This window comes from Gadus macrocephalus, chromosome 3 (assembly GCF_031168955.1).
Source record: "Gadus macrocephalus chromosome 3, ASM3116895v1".
In the NCBI taxonomy this organism is placed as follows: domain Eukaryota; kingdom Metazoa; phylum Chordata; class Actinopteri; order Gadiformes; family Gadidae; genus Gadus; species Gadus macrocephalus.
In genome coordinates, this window is record NC_082384.1 from 10,012,667 (window position 1) to 10,026,528 (window position 13,862).

At 46.6% G+C, this 13,862-nt stretch overlaps 2 protein-coding genes across 2 annotated transcripts; both read left to right on the plus strand.

The window, feature by feature from the left end:
* The first annotated feature begins 293 nt into the window (after positions 1-293).
* LOC132453676 (cyclin-dependent kinase inhibitor 1C-like) lies at positions 294-1,171 on the plus strand. The gene is made up of 4 exons (XM_060046638.1): positions 294-372; positions 468-532; positions 777-833; positions 962-1,171. Exons 2-4 carry the CDS (start codon positions 476-478, stop codon positions 1,154-1,156), a joined length of 309 nt encoding a protein of 102 aa, XP_059902621.1. The 5' UTR covers positions 294-372; positions 468-475; the 3' UTR covers positions 1,157-1,171.
* A 9,522-nt stretch (positions 1,172-10,693) lies between these two features.
* LOC132453677 (uncharacterized) lies at positions 10,694-12,572 on the plus strand. Its single transcript, XM_060046640.1, has 4 exons — positions 10,694-11,004; positions 11,248-11,308; positions 11,470-11,514; positions 11,607-12,572. The coding sequence occupies exons 2-4, from the start codon at positions 11,261-11,263 to the stop codon at positions 11,808-11,810; spliced, it is 297 nt and encodes a 98-aa protein (XP_059902623.1). The 5' UTR covers positions 10,694-11,004; positions 11,248-11,260; the 3' UTR covers positions 11,811-12,572.
* Positions 12,573-13,862: the final 1,290 nt, after the last annotated feature.

Here is a 13,862-nt window from a genome sequence, read left to right on the forward strand (position 1 = left end):
TTAAAAACGGGTTGCAACCCCACCCTAGTCTAGCACACCCACGTCCACCCTCCCTGGGAGGAAGATGATAAGACTTCAGTAGTAAAACCCTTTATTAATTGATTCCTGGATTACAGTAGATTGTGTCATCTTGCCTCTATTTAATATTCTAGACATCATTTGGAAATAACCCTGCATACATTCCAGCATCTTGCACAAGACAACACACCTGTTTACCCAACAGAAGGATGCAATGTCACAATATGATCTGAATTAATTTCTCAACACGAACAACGTCAGAGTGGCGTTCACTATTTAAGACGGAGACTCCAGCCCAAGCTTCATCAAACTCATCCAGCTGTGGACTCGATCAACTGCTGGAGCAATAATCAAGTAATATTCTTACTCATTAAGTTTTAAACTTCAATGCTTTTGCTTCCAATCTTGACCAATTTGTTAATCTTCTCAGTGTCCTTTTCCCCCTCAAGGTGAAATCATGATGAAGATACTGGTACTGCTTGGATGTCTCCTGAGTCTGGCTCTGGCTCTTCCAGTAAGTGGAAAAATGTTTTCTACTGCATAGTATTTTTCCGTCGTTCAGCAGACACTTTTATCCAAAGCCACTTACAGAGAGCAGATACATGTCATCAAAGGGGCTGTTGGGTTGAGGGCACCTCGCTCTAGATTGTCTTCGGGTAAGGTTTTGTGCTTTGTGGACCAAACTCAGTACCTTCTGGCTGAAGGGCCAAGATGCTAGCCACTGCTTTGGTGAAATTCTAAAACCAATATCTTCACAGGTGGACGAAGTGCATGAGAGAATTGCTCGTTCTTCCTCTGACTCCGATTCCAGAGAGGTGTGTGGCGTCCATCAGATGTGATGCATCAGTCACAGGCACATACGCTGCATACACACTGCACAAATCTAACTCAAACTCAATGAGGTTCCCTCTTTGTTGAGCTTAAAGATCTTTTGTCTCTCTAGATGGGGCGGTATCCGTCATACTACCCACCGTATCCCCGGTTCCCCCCACCACCACCACCACAGAACCAGGCCGACCTATTGGCCTTGCTCCTGCAATTCCTGCTGGCTAACTCCGCCCCGGCCCCGGCTCCAGCTCCCACCCCGGCCCCGGCCCCGGCCCCCACCCCGGCCCCCACCCTGGCCCCAACCTCCTAAAATCAGTCTGTTATCCTCTGTATGACTTCTATAATAAATCATGCATGAAAATAAGAAATGTGTCGGTGGTATTTGGTCGTATGCTCCTGCCCTTCCTCCTGCCGGCTACCTTGCCCAGCGCTGCACCAGCGACCACAGCCACTACCGCTGAGACCACCAATGAACCTGAATAAGCTGCAGGGAAACAATGCAGCTTGTAATGAAAGCTCTCTCTGTTAGCGGCAATGCCTCTGCTCTGAACAATAAGTGAGCGATCGCAAAAGTCATGTGTCAACACGACACACACAGACAAATACAGACACAGACACAGACACAGACACACACACACACACACACACACACACACACACACACACACACACACACACACACACACACACACACACACACACAAAAACATGTGAGTGTGTGTGTACAGCGGCTCATAAACCATTTGGGGCCTAAGCCTGGGACTCCCAGGTCTAACACGCATGACATACAGCCCTGTGCTGCCAGTCTGAGGGTATTGTTCGATAATCATTGCGACCTAATCTCACTTTGAAAAAGAGACTGGCTGAACAATTTCGACATATATAGTACTGTTTTTAGCTGACGTAGAACTAGATGACTAAAATAATAAAAAGATTACTTTAAAAGTAGAATATTTTAGAAAAAGCTTTAAATACAGAACAATTTAGAATGGTACTGTGTGATTGATGGGTAATATAAACATTTTAGAAGTGGAACAGAGTGTCTAGCTGACAAATAGTGGAAGGATCAGGTTCCAAAATTCTATTGAGAATAAGAAAGGAAGAAAGAAAGAAAGAAAGAAAGAAAGAAAGAAAGAAAGAAAGAAAGAAAGAAAGAAAGAATAAAGCCTATTGATAACAATAGCTGAGCGCTGCTTGCAGCACTCACCTACTATTAGAAACAAAACCATTAAGATTCAGTTTGATAGGCTAGCATAGGCTAGCATTAGCTATCTTTCTGCTTATCCTCAGCGGTTCGACCCCAATGATGATTTCTGTGTGCCAACTCCTACTTGTTCTCTTATTACCTGTATCAAAGAAAAATCCTAGCTTTTACAGATTACAAAATTCAGGCCTGGAACCTTTTGGCTGGGAGTCCAACACCCCAGCAACAATATTTCACCACACTGCCAGACTCACAGTCTCTCTGACAAAAAGGATAATCTGCTAACAACAAATCAAACAAGATTATTACATGCTTTAACGATTGATAGAGTAATTCTCTGAGGAGGACTCAAGGTATGGAATGCCCCATTTACTAATGAGTATGTTAGTCGTGATGGTCCGGAGAGAGAGAGAGAGAGAGAGAGAGAGAGAGAGAGAGAGAGAGAGAGAGAGAGAGAGAGAGAGAGAGAGAGAGAGAGAGAAAACTAATTATAATTCTTTATACCTTGTTGAAACTGGTTATAGCTTGTTGAAACAGGTATTTCTATCAATGCTTAATATCGTTAAGAAATTTAACATAATTTTAAATCCATTACTGCCTGGCCTACATCAAACCAAGCTCCAACTAAATATTTTAGATTATTTTATCTGCCCTATATTATACCCACACCATATTGTGCCCAATTCTCATTTTTGGGCACAATACTACTTGTGCCCAAAATGCCCTGTGAGGATTTCACGAATCCCTGAATCAATTCATGTGACTTGGAAAGTGTTTGTCGGGTCTCTGTGTATAATTAGGAGGTTTTTTTCTGCTCATAACTTCCTTTCTTCCAGGCTCCTAACTCACCTTTTCTAAGGACTGGAGGACTATAAGCAAAGAAAACACTCTTTTAAGAAAGAGTGCACAAACAAATGCTAATTTAAAAAGTAGGAGAGAAACTAAAATGCATAAATGTATGATCATATATTTTCCTAATATTAACCATTTTAGACTCAATAATTAGTAATTAAAAAAAGGGCATTCATGAGCAAAGGGGATGAAGAAATTCTGGGTCATCACCAAAGCAGTCTTTTCCCAAACCTGCTAGAGGCCTATGTATGTATACATTATATGAATCATTTGCAGTCAACATTTCCCAAGGTTTGACAACTCCGGATTATCTGCTACGTTCACCGCAGGCCACATCTTTTGGGTGATTATACTTCAGAAAAACACAATTTCGACATATTCCTGCCATTAACACACACACAGAATGACAACAAGTTTGACAGCCGATTGGCTGTTGACGAGGCTGACATATTCTTTAAAAGGTGCAGAAGCACAGGTTACACACTTCAGAAAGGTTCAGCACCACACATCTACTGAACTCAATGCTGTTCTTGACCCAGGTACGCACATTTTGTGAAATAATGTTTTCATGTCAAATGTCAATACAATAGTCGTGAATATTAAGTTAATTCATGTATTTGTGTATTTTTCAATCTAGTGTATTGCAGTCATGAAAATCCTGTTGGTGGTCGTGTGTTTTATAACACTAAGTTCAGCCTTCCCTGTAAGTATCCGTCCGAGTGGATGTGTAGGCTACAAAATAACTTAAATATATGATAGGCCTAAATAATGTCGGCATGTCGGTAGGTATCATTATATTTTAGATATATCGTTATTTTATCCAGGGCATGCAACCACAAATAATTCCATGCATGGTGTTGTTATTTTTGCTAAGTAGAGCAAATTCAATTGAAAAATTATATAAATCACCATAATATGCTGTCCTTCATTTATTAAGGTTTCTGAGGACAACCACCGCGTTGAACGTTCAGCCAGCGACGAGGTGGGTATCGACATCTATGGTGCATAGCCATACACGCTGAACAAATCAAACTCACTGAGCTTGAACCTTTGTTGAGATTGGACTTTTTGTTGTCCTTCTAGATGGGCCGGTATTATGGTGGTGTTGGATACATGCCGTATCCGCAGCACTACCCATCGTATCCTAGGCACCCATCGTATCCCTATCCCGTGTACCCACCACAACAACCGCCACAGAACCAGCCCGACATATTCACCATGCTCCTGCCCTTCCTGCTGGCTAACCTCACACCGGCCGCCGCGACCACCGCCCCGGCCGCCGCTGCCGCCGCCGCCCCGGCCGCCGGAGGTTGATAACATGGATGTCTAGAATCAGTTTGTTATCCTCTGTATGACTTCTATAATAAATCATGCATCAAAATAAGAAATGTGTCGTTTGTATTTGTTCGTATGCTGTTCGTAAAATTTAGAAGTGGAAGGTCCACCGTTGGTGCAGCGGTGGACCTTGGTGCAGCGGTGGAACATCAAAATTTTTTGAGGATAAGAAAGGAAGGAAGAAAGAAAGAAAGAAAGAAAGAAAGAAAGAAAGAAAGAAAGAAAGAAAGAAAGAAAGAAAGAAAGAAAGAAAGAAAGAAAGAAAGAAAGAAAGAAAGAAAGAAAGAATAGCTGAGCGCTGCTTGCAGCACTCATCTACTATTAGAAACAAAACCATTACGATTCAGTTTGATAGGCTAGCATGGAAGCGTGTCTATGTTCTCCGGGTCCTATGTTCCTTGGGCCCTATGTTCCCCTCTTTGTATGAGACTGGGGAACACATAGGACACTTTTTTTTTTAAAAAAGGGTCCTATGTTCCCCGCTTTTCCCAAAAAGGGTCCTATGTTCCCCGATATGTATGTGACCGGGGAACATAGGACTCTTTTTTAAAAAAAAAAAGCGTTCTATGTTCCCCGGTCTGTTACTTTTTCCACCATTACTGCCAAATTCCGGCCGAGATAACTACCATTGCATCATGTCTTTACCTTTTGTGGAAGAGGGAGAGACGTCGGAGAACCTGACGCAGTCTATTCATACGCTGGTAAACAAACCCCGAGAAGCCCAATCCCTACGAGATCTCCCCGCGCTACGGCCATCCGGAGGCGCACAGAGCTTTTGGCCGTGATATTATTATACAATTATATTATATTATATACTATTATATAAAGAGCTCCGGGAGTCGCAATCGGTAAAAATCACTTTCTCCTCCATGCTGCAGTTCACCCCGGACTGCACTGCACTTAGTTGGCCGGTTGAACGCTTATTGGCTGTTACGTTACACATGTCACTCAGTGGCCACGCTGTTGAACGCCGATTGGCTGTCATCACGCGAATGTCGCGTCAAAGTTTAAATATTTTTAAAGATTGATAGATTGCGGGGAACATAGGACCCTTTTCCCAGAAAAGAATCCTATGTTCCCCGCTTTTCCCAAAAAGGGTCCTATGCTCCCCGTATGGCTACAGGGGAACATAGGTTATTTTGGCCGGTTTGGCCGGTTTAAGTTCTCTCTTTCTCATCGCCCAGGTTCCCGCAACACCAAGCCGGACGCCTTGTCCCGTTTGCACTCCGTGGACGAGGAGTGTTCAGAGTTGGACTCCATCCTACCGCCCACCTGCGTAGTGGCCTCGTTGGTATGGAAAATCGAGTCCTTGGTGACCCAGGCCCAGGCTCACCAGGCCGATCCGGGGACTGGTCCTCCCGGTCGGTTGTTCGTTCCGGATGCAGTTCACTCGGACGTTCTGCATTGGGGTCATTCGTCGAGGCTGGCTTGTGATCCCTGGATCAACCGCACCCTGGCTATCCCCAGTCGTCCGTGGTCCAACATCGCTCTGGATTTCGTAACCGGTGTCCCTCCATCCAGAGGTAACATCACCATTCTCACCATTATTGATCGGTTTTCGAAAGCAGCCCACTCGTCGCACTGCCCGGACTTCCCTCCGCGAGAGAGAACGCAGAGCTCATGGTATCCCAGGTTTTCCACATATACGGCATCCCCGCGGACATCATCTCGGACCGGGGTCCCCAGTTGATCTCCTAGGTGTGGCGAGCCTTCTGTTTGGCTCTGGGAACCACGGCCAGTCTCTCTTCTGGTTATCATCCACAGACCAACGGCCAGGCGGAGCGGGCAAACCAGGAATTGGAAGGCATGCTGCGCTGTGTCACAGCCGCCAATCCCGCCTCATGGAGCCTTCATCTTCCCTGGGTGAAGTACGCGCACAATACACACCGTAATGACACTACCGGAATGTCCCCCTTTCTCTGCTCCCTGGGCTACCAGCCCCTGCTGTTTCCCTCGCAGGAGGCAGATATTGCTGTTCCCTCGGTTCGGGCCCATATCCTACGCTGCCAACGTACATGGAACAAGGCTCGGGCTACACTGCTTCGGGCGTCCACCCGCTCCCAGCGGCAGGCCAACCGCCACCGGTCACGGCGCCTCGATACATTCCCGGCCAGAAGGTCTGGCTCTCAGCGAAGGACCTCCCGTTGAAGGTAGCCTCTCGGAAGCTCGCGCCCCGGTTTGTTGGTCCTTTTGAGATCGAGGCCATCATTAATCCTTGTGCTGTGCGTCTCCGGCTCCCCCCCTCTCTTCGGGTTCATCCCACCTTTCATGTCTCATTGCTGAAACCTGTCTCCTCCTGTCCTCTGGCGGCCGCTACGCCTGCTCCACCTCCACCGCGCATCATTGACAGTCACCCGGTGTGGACGGTCCGGCAGTTGCTGGATGTCCGCCCGGATTTCAGTACCTGGTAGAATGGGAGGGTTACGGACCAGAGCACCGGCAATGGGTGTCGCGGAGTAGGATCATGGACGATACGTTGATCTCAGACTTCCACCGAGCTCATCCTACTGCCAGACGTCCGCCAGGTGGCGTCCGTAGAGGGGGGGGTACTGTCACGGTCTCTCCCACCAGATCCTAGCTTCCGCTAGTTCACTCTGAGTTAATCTTGTCTGTCCCTGTTTGTCTCTGTCTCAGTGTTTCATTTGCGGGGGCGTGGCCGCGCAGTTCCAGCTGTTCCAGCCACGCTGATCACCCGCACCCGACAGCCATTTCCAATCAGGACCCAGCATATCCCAGCCTTCCAAACATCAACTTACCCAGCATATCCCAGCCTTCCAAACATCAACTTACCCGGTTGAGTATCCTCTTGATTCTTCGAGCTCTGTATTCCCGTTTACTCGTGTTCCAGTCTCCGTTCCTAATCCGTCCGTCCCCCTACCAGTCATCTCCACCACGTCCATTCTCCAACCCTGCTCTGCTGCCGGAGTTCCATCTGCACCGTGTCGTCGGGTGTGGTTGTCGGCTCGGCTGCTGGCTGACTCCTCCAACCCCGGTTCGGGCCTCCCGGCACGTGGACCGCCACCACCTGCACCCCCTTTAACCATCCGTGTAGCAATAAACCAGTCAATTGCTATCGTCCTCGTCTGTGGTCATTTGTGCCGTGCGTTTGGGTCCACCCTGTCTCGAGCCGTAACAGAGAGAGAGAGAGAGAGAAAACTAATACTAAATGTTTATACCTGGTTGAAACTGGCTATAGCTTGTTGAAACAGGTATTTCTATCAATGCTTAATATCGTTAAGAAATGTAGCATTAAATCAATTACTGACCTACATCAAACCAAACTCCAACTAAATATTTTAGATTATTTTGTCTGCCCTATATTATAACCACACCTTATTGTGCCCCATTCTCATTTTAAAACCTTGCCATGCCCTGTGAGGATTTCACGAATCCCTGAATCAATTCATTAACTTGGAAAGTGTTTGGCGGGTCTCTGTGTATAATTAGGAGGTTTTTTTTCTGCTCATTACTTCCTTTCTTCCAGGCTCCTTACTCGCCCTTTCCTAAGGACTGGAGGACTATAAGCAAAGAAAACACTCTTTAAAGAAAGACTGCACAAACAAATGCTGAAGTAGGAGAGAAACTTAAATGTATGATCATATATTTTCCTATAATATTAACCCTTTTAGACTCAATAATTAGTAATTAAAAAAGGGCATTCATGAGCAAAGGGGATGAAGAAATTCTGGGTCACCAAAGCAGTCTTTTCCCAAACCTGCTATAATATGATTTCAGTAGGCCTATATGAATCATTTGCAGTCAACATTTCCCAAGGTTTGACAACTCTGGATTATCTGCTGCGTTCACTGCAGGCCACATCTTTTGGGTGATTATACTTCACAACAACACCATTTCGACATATTCCTGCCATTAACACACACACAGAATGACAACAAGTTTGACAGCCGATTGGCTGTTGACGAGGCTGACATATTCTTTAAAAGGTGCAAAAGCACAGGTTACACACTTCAGAAAGGTTCAGCACCACACATCTACTGAACTAAATGCTGTTCTTGACCCAGGTACGCACATTTTGTGGAATAATGTTTTCATGTCAAATTTCAATACAATAGTCGTGAATATTAAGTTAATTCATGTATTTGTGTATTTTTCAATCTAGTGTATTGCAGTCATGAAAATCCAGTTGGTGGTCGTGTGTTTTATAACACTAAGTTCGGCCTTCCCTGTAAGTATCCGTCCGAGTGGATGTGTAGGCTACAAAATAACTTAAATATATGATAGGCCTAAATAATGTCGGCATGTCGGTAGGTATCATTATATTTGAGATATATCGTTATTTTATACAGGGCATGCAACCACAAATAATTCCATGCATGGTGTTGTTATTTTTGCTAAGTAGAGCAAATTCAATTGAAAAATTACATAAATCACCATAATATGCTGTCCTTCATTCATTAAGGTTTCTGAGGACAACCACCGCGTTGAACGTTCAGCCAGCGACGAGGTGGGTATCGACGTCTATGGTGCATAGCCCTACACGCTGAACAAATCAAACTCACTGAGCTTGAACCTTTGTTGAGACTGAACTTTTTGTTGTCCTTCTAGATGGGGCGGTATTATGGTGGTGTTGGATACATGCAGTATCCGCAGCACTACCCATCGTATCCTAGGTACCCATCGTATCCCTATCCCGTGTACCCACCACAACAACCGCCACAGAACCAGCCCGACATATTCACCATGCTCCTGCCCTTCCTGCTGGCTAACCTCACACCGGCCGCCGCGACCACCGCCCAGGCCGCCGCTGCCGCCACCCCGACCGCCGCCGGAGCCGCCACCCCGGCCGGAGGTGGATAACATGGATGTTTAAAATCTGTTTGTTATCCTCTGTATGACTTCTATAATAAATCATGCATGAAAATGATAAATGTGTCGGTGGTATTTGGTCGTATGCTCCTGCACTTCCTCCTGCCGGCTAACTTCGCCCACCGCTGCACCAGCGCCCACAGCCATCACCGCTGAGACCACCAAAAAACTACATTTTGTAGTTTTTTTGTGCGCAACTACGTTTCGTCGTTTTTTTGTTTGCTTCAATTCAGATAAACTTCCAGATTCCCATTCATACTTGAGTACATTCCTTTCTGAGTCTCCTTTAGCATTTCAGTAAACTGATACAAACAAACACAAACACACACACACACTGTGGTAACTCGGTTCGGTAGAGGGGCTCAGAGTAAGGACCAGGCAGGGTGTGAGGGTCCAAAGCCTCAAACGGCGGTTTATTACACTCGGTTTCCAATAGCCACACAAGCGCACGCTGCACATCAAAGTCGGGGGGTTGCTCGAGTCGTGGTCCACGTGTCCGCCGTGCGGCTCACTATACGGTGTCTCGATCCTCTGCGTCGTCCTCTCTTCCACTCGACTCTTCCCTTTCTGTCGGCTGGTGGCCTCCTTTTAACACCTGGGTGTCTCCCGCCCAGGTGTTCCTCGTTTCCCCGATTGCGGCTCTCGGGAGGTCGGGGTTTGTCGCCGGCTGTTGGCCACCGGCGGTATATCCCGGCCTCGACTCTCCCGAACAGGGGGCGTGGCACCGGGGGAATGCCACAACACGCACAATCACACGCATGCACACACACACACACACACACACACACACACACACACACACACACACACACACACACACACACACACACACACACACACACACACACACACACACACACCGGAGTCACAAAAGGCTTAGGCCCCGAATGTTCATGAATAGTCCAGGCTCTCAATTTAATTGTTATTAAATGTAGTTTTTTTACATTTAATTTTACGAAAATAAGTATGATATAAAAATATCCCAAATCATTCTGATCAGAAATCAAAGCCATCAAAATTGAAAACATTAAATACTTGACTGTTTTTGGGTCCTCTGTGTGTCATTCAGAGAGAGAGAGAGAGAGAGAGAGAGAGAGAGAGAGAGAGAGAGAGAGAGAGAGAGAGAGAGAGAGAGAGAGAGAGAGAGAGAGAGAGAGAGAGAGAGAGAGAGAGAGAGAGAGAGAGAGAGAGAGAGAGAGAGAGAGAGAGAGAGAGAGAGAGAGAGATAACAGCGGCTGTAACAGGACTTGTCATTGCAATACACTGCAGGAACTGTATCTAGAAATGTTGTTTGTGGGTGTCTGTGTTTGTGTGTGTGTGTTGGTGTTTGTGTTTGTGTGTGTGTGTGAGGGGGGGGGGGGGGTTGTATGAGTTTACTGAAATGCTGAAGGAGACAGAGAAAGGAATTTAGTCAAATATGTTCTGGATATCGTGTCTGGCATAAGGCTGGGACTCAGCAAGATTCTCTGACTTGAACCGAACAATGAAATGGGTCCTTGGGTCCTCTGTGTGTCATTCAGAGAGTAAGAGAGAGAGAGAGAGAGAGAGAGAGAGAGAGAGAGAGAGATAGACATGCACACTCACACACACACACACACACACACACACACACACACACACACACACACACACACACACACACCAGAGTTACGCTGGCTGTTGCTCCACAGATGATTTCCACACACGCGGTTTGTTTTCAAGAAGATTAGCAAGATCGGCAGGAAACCCTGTAGGATTAACAGTGTGAAGCTATCACTAATGATGGATCATAGTCGTGTTCCCGCCTATTGTCCCGATGTGTCCAGAGGTTGCGATGAGACGGACCACATCAGAGGTGAAGCAACAGAGTATGAAGGTTAGAGCGTGGATAATCATCATGTAGAATGCACACAGGCTCTGGTCAACACCTAATCGACTTCCTCTGAAGGATCTGCTTAAAGGTAGCGCACTGAACACTTATTTAGTCAATTTAGTTAGCGGTTCTAGAGCACTTGTTTTAGTAACTACTCATTTCTTTGAAATTACTGCTTTGATATTGATTGTTTGTTTTGATCTATTTGGAGTAAATGTAAAGTAAATGTAGGTGTGCGTTGTTGTTCAATATCATTTTGGGAGAAGGGAATCGACTGCCTGTGTTGGACCTTAATGCTACTTCAAGCATTGAGTTATGATTTCTATTGCAGATTCAAGGACACAATGAAGTTTGTTTTGTTTGTGATTTTCTTCGCAATGAACTGCATTGTGGTGAGTAAAACACTATCTTGATGCATTGATCATATATTCTTGAAGCAAAAAACAGTAGAATAAGGTTTTTCGAAACGTAATGTCTGTTTCAGTTGAAACGGTAACAAAATATTTTGGTTCATGCACTTTACCTTCTTTAAACTTCTCCGTAATTTTTGCAGAATTACGGGCATCACTATGGCAGCAGCAACTCTGATAGTGATGAGGTAAGATATACTATAATAAATCAATACAAAAATGGGTTGGAAGTCTATGTAATTTGTATACAAAGCCACCTAATCTCTGTCCCGTCCTGCAGAGGCTCTACCCCTACCTGTTCCCCACCTTCCAGTGGTACCGCCCCAGACCTCCGCCCGTCCGCTACCCCTTCCCGTTCTGGCCTGTGCACCCGAGGCCCCTGCCTGCTCCGGCCCCTCCTCCGGCCCCACCTCGGACCCCGGCCCCTACGCCCCCGCCCCCGACCCCCGCCCGGACCCCTGGCCGCGGGGACACGGACCCCTAACCACTGAAGACTGACCGCGAAAGAGCCCCAAATTACCCCGGGGCCGAGCCAGATGCTACAAAGCACCGTTTGTCAAGATGGAAACTAAACATGCAACACGCTTCAGCCTGGTGCGATCGCCTCAACATGTGTGTGTGTGTGTGTGTGTGTGTGTGTGTTTCCGTATGCATGTTGCTTCTGCTGTGTTGAAATGCTTGCTTTTTCGTGTTGACGTTGTATTAGTCAGTGTTGTGTGACAGTATTGGTTAGGGATTGTTTTGGCTTCATATAAGATGGGGTCATCTTATATCACGAGGTTAGAAAACCAATAGAATGTATTCACTCATCATTCATTCATCGTCTATAACCATGGATTGGGGCCTTAAGAAGGGGCGGGACTGGTGTTTAAGGGCGGTAGTGGGCGGGGGGGTGGAGGGTGGAGCACCGATGCTGCTCCAGGGTGATATTTACCATGCAGGGCCCATCATAAGCAGGGGGATTACCTCTCAGCCAGTAATGACCGGGCTTAGTCCTGAAGACGGCTGTGCTTTTGGCTTCAGCATTACTCAGCAGATGCTGCTGTTCCCAGTGGTTATGTAGTGACTCTACTGCGTGCACTGCTAAAACCAAAACCACTGCCGTCGGCTTCCCTGTACTGTAGCAGAGAAATACTCCACCCTCTCGCAACAGTCATATTCTTGCCATGGTTTGTACATGACTTTCTTCCAATACCGATAACGAATGTATCCTTTAATGCATAAATAAATATAAACAAATATAAATGCATTGCTTGAGGACTTATGTGTTTTACATTGTTGGGTTAGTGTGTGTGTGTGTGTGTGTGTGTGTGTGTGTGTGTGTGTGTGTGTGTGTGTGTGTGTGTGTGTGTGTGTGTGTGTGTGTGTGTGTGTGCCTGTCTGTCTGTCTGTGTTTGAGTTGATGGGTGTGTATTTGCAAGTTGGTGTGTTCATGTTTGTGTGCATGCAGGAGCTTGTGTGTGTGTGCGCGCGCGCGCGTGTGTGTTGTGGTAACCCGGTCCTCGTTGTCGCCGGGTTTCACAGACAAATCACACGTTTCAGCGAGGGTTAAGCCGATCACGGCATTTATTGGGCACAGGGTTAACAATCAGACAGGTCGGGCTACCTAGGTTCTCCGTGGAACTCTACGGTGGGGCTGGCTCGGCCCTTCCCGTCTCGTCACTCGTCTGCCCTCCTGGTCTGCTCCCGAGTGCCTTTTAAAGCGGTTCCCTGGCTGTCCGGCCAGGCGTCTCCCATCCCGTTGATTGGGATTCGGTCGGTGCTCTCCGTCGCCGGCTGGTGGGTGACGGTGGTACCGGCCCATCCAGGACCAACCCTCGGGCCGGTCCGGGCCGAGGTTTAAGTGGCGGGATGCCACACTCCTCCTCCCTTTGTCCAAGCCTCGGGTCGACGGACAGCGGGTGGCGGCGGTACACGCCGTCCACGACTACACCTCTGACCCGCCGCCGCCGGGGCCGAGGTTTACGGGGCGGGATGCCACAGTGTGTCTGCGTGTCCATGTGTGTGTGTGTGTGTGTGTGTGTGTGTGTGTGTGTGTGTGTGTGTGTGTGTGTGTGTGTGTGTGTGTGTGTGTGTGTGTGTGTGTGTGGTGGTGCCTGTCTGTGTGTGCGCGTGTGGATATGAAACTGACAAAATTGTACTTTCTCTTAAATGTTTTGTTATTCAATTATTTTTTGCGTTCATTGGTTTTTATATGGATATGAGACATGCCAAAAAGGAAATAGTTTCAAATCCATGGTCAGATTTTTGACGAGAAAAACACTATTTGTGTAATCTTTCTGTAATCGTAGCAGTCTGCCACCTAGAGAGCACTAGGAACAGAGTGGCAGTCCACAGTGCAGAGTTGGACAAAAAAAAGGAACACGTGTTGTGAATATAAAATAGTTTTTCTGTTTCCATTAGCTGTGCTGCAAATCAATGTAATGGCCTTAATCATTATAGCCTATTAATCTTTAATAGCCTACCTAGCGTAGCGACAAAAAAACATTCCATCAAAACACTTTGAACAAGATCTTCTGTGAACTCTGAAATAATG

Bases quoted from the DNA above. Each gene is read 5' to 3' on its own strand.
- LOC132453676 (XM_060046638.1), top strand. From the start codon at position 476: ATGATGAAGATACTGGTACTGCTTGGATGTCTCCTGAGTCTGGCTCTG. The intron at 533-776 runs GTAAGTGGAAAA...ATATCTTCACAG, and splicing joins GTCTGGCTCTGGCTCTTCCA to GTGGACGAAGTGCATGAGAG. The intron at 834-961 runs GTGTGTGGCGTC...TTGTCTCTCTAG, and splicing joins CTGACTCCGATTCCAGAGAG to ATGGGGCGGTATCCGTCATA.
- LOC132453677 (XM_060046640.1), top strand. From the start codon at position 11,261: ATGAAGTTTGTTTTGTTTGTGATTTTCTTCGCAATGAACTGCATTGTG. The intron at 11,309-11,469 runs GTGAGTAAAACA...TAATTTTTGCAG, and splicing joins TCGCAATGAACTGCATTGTG to AATTACGGGCATCACTATGG. The intron at 11,515-11,606 runs GTAAGATATACT...CCCGTCCTGCAG, and splicing joins GCAACTCTGATAGTGATGAG to AGGCTCTACCCCTACCTGTT.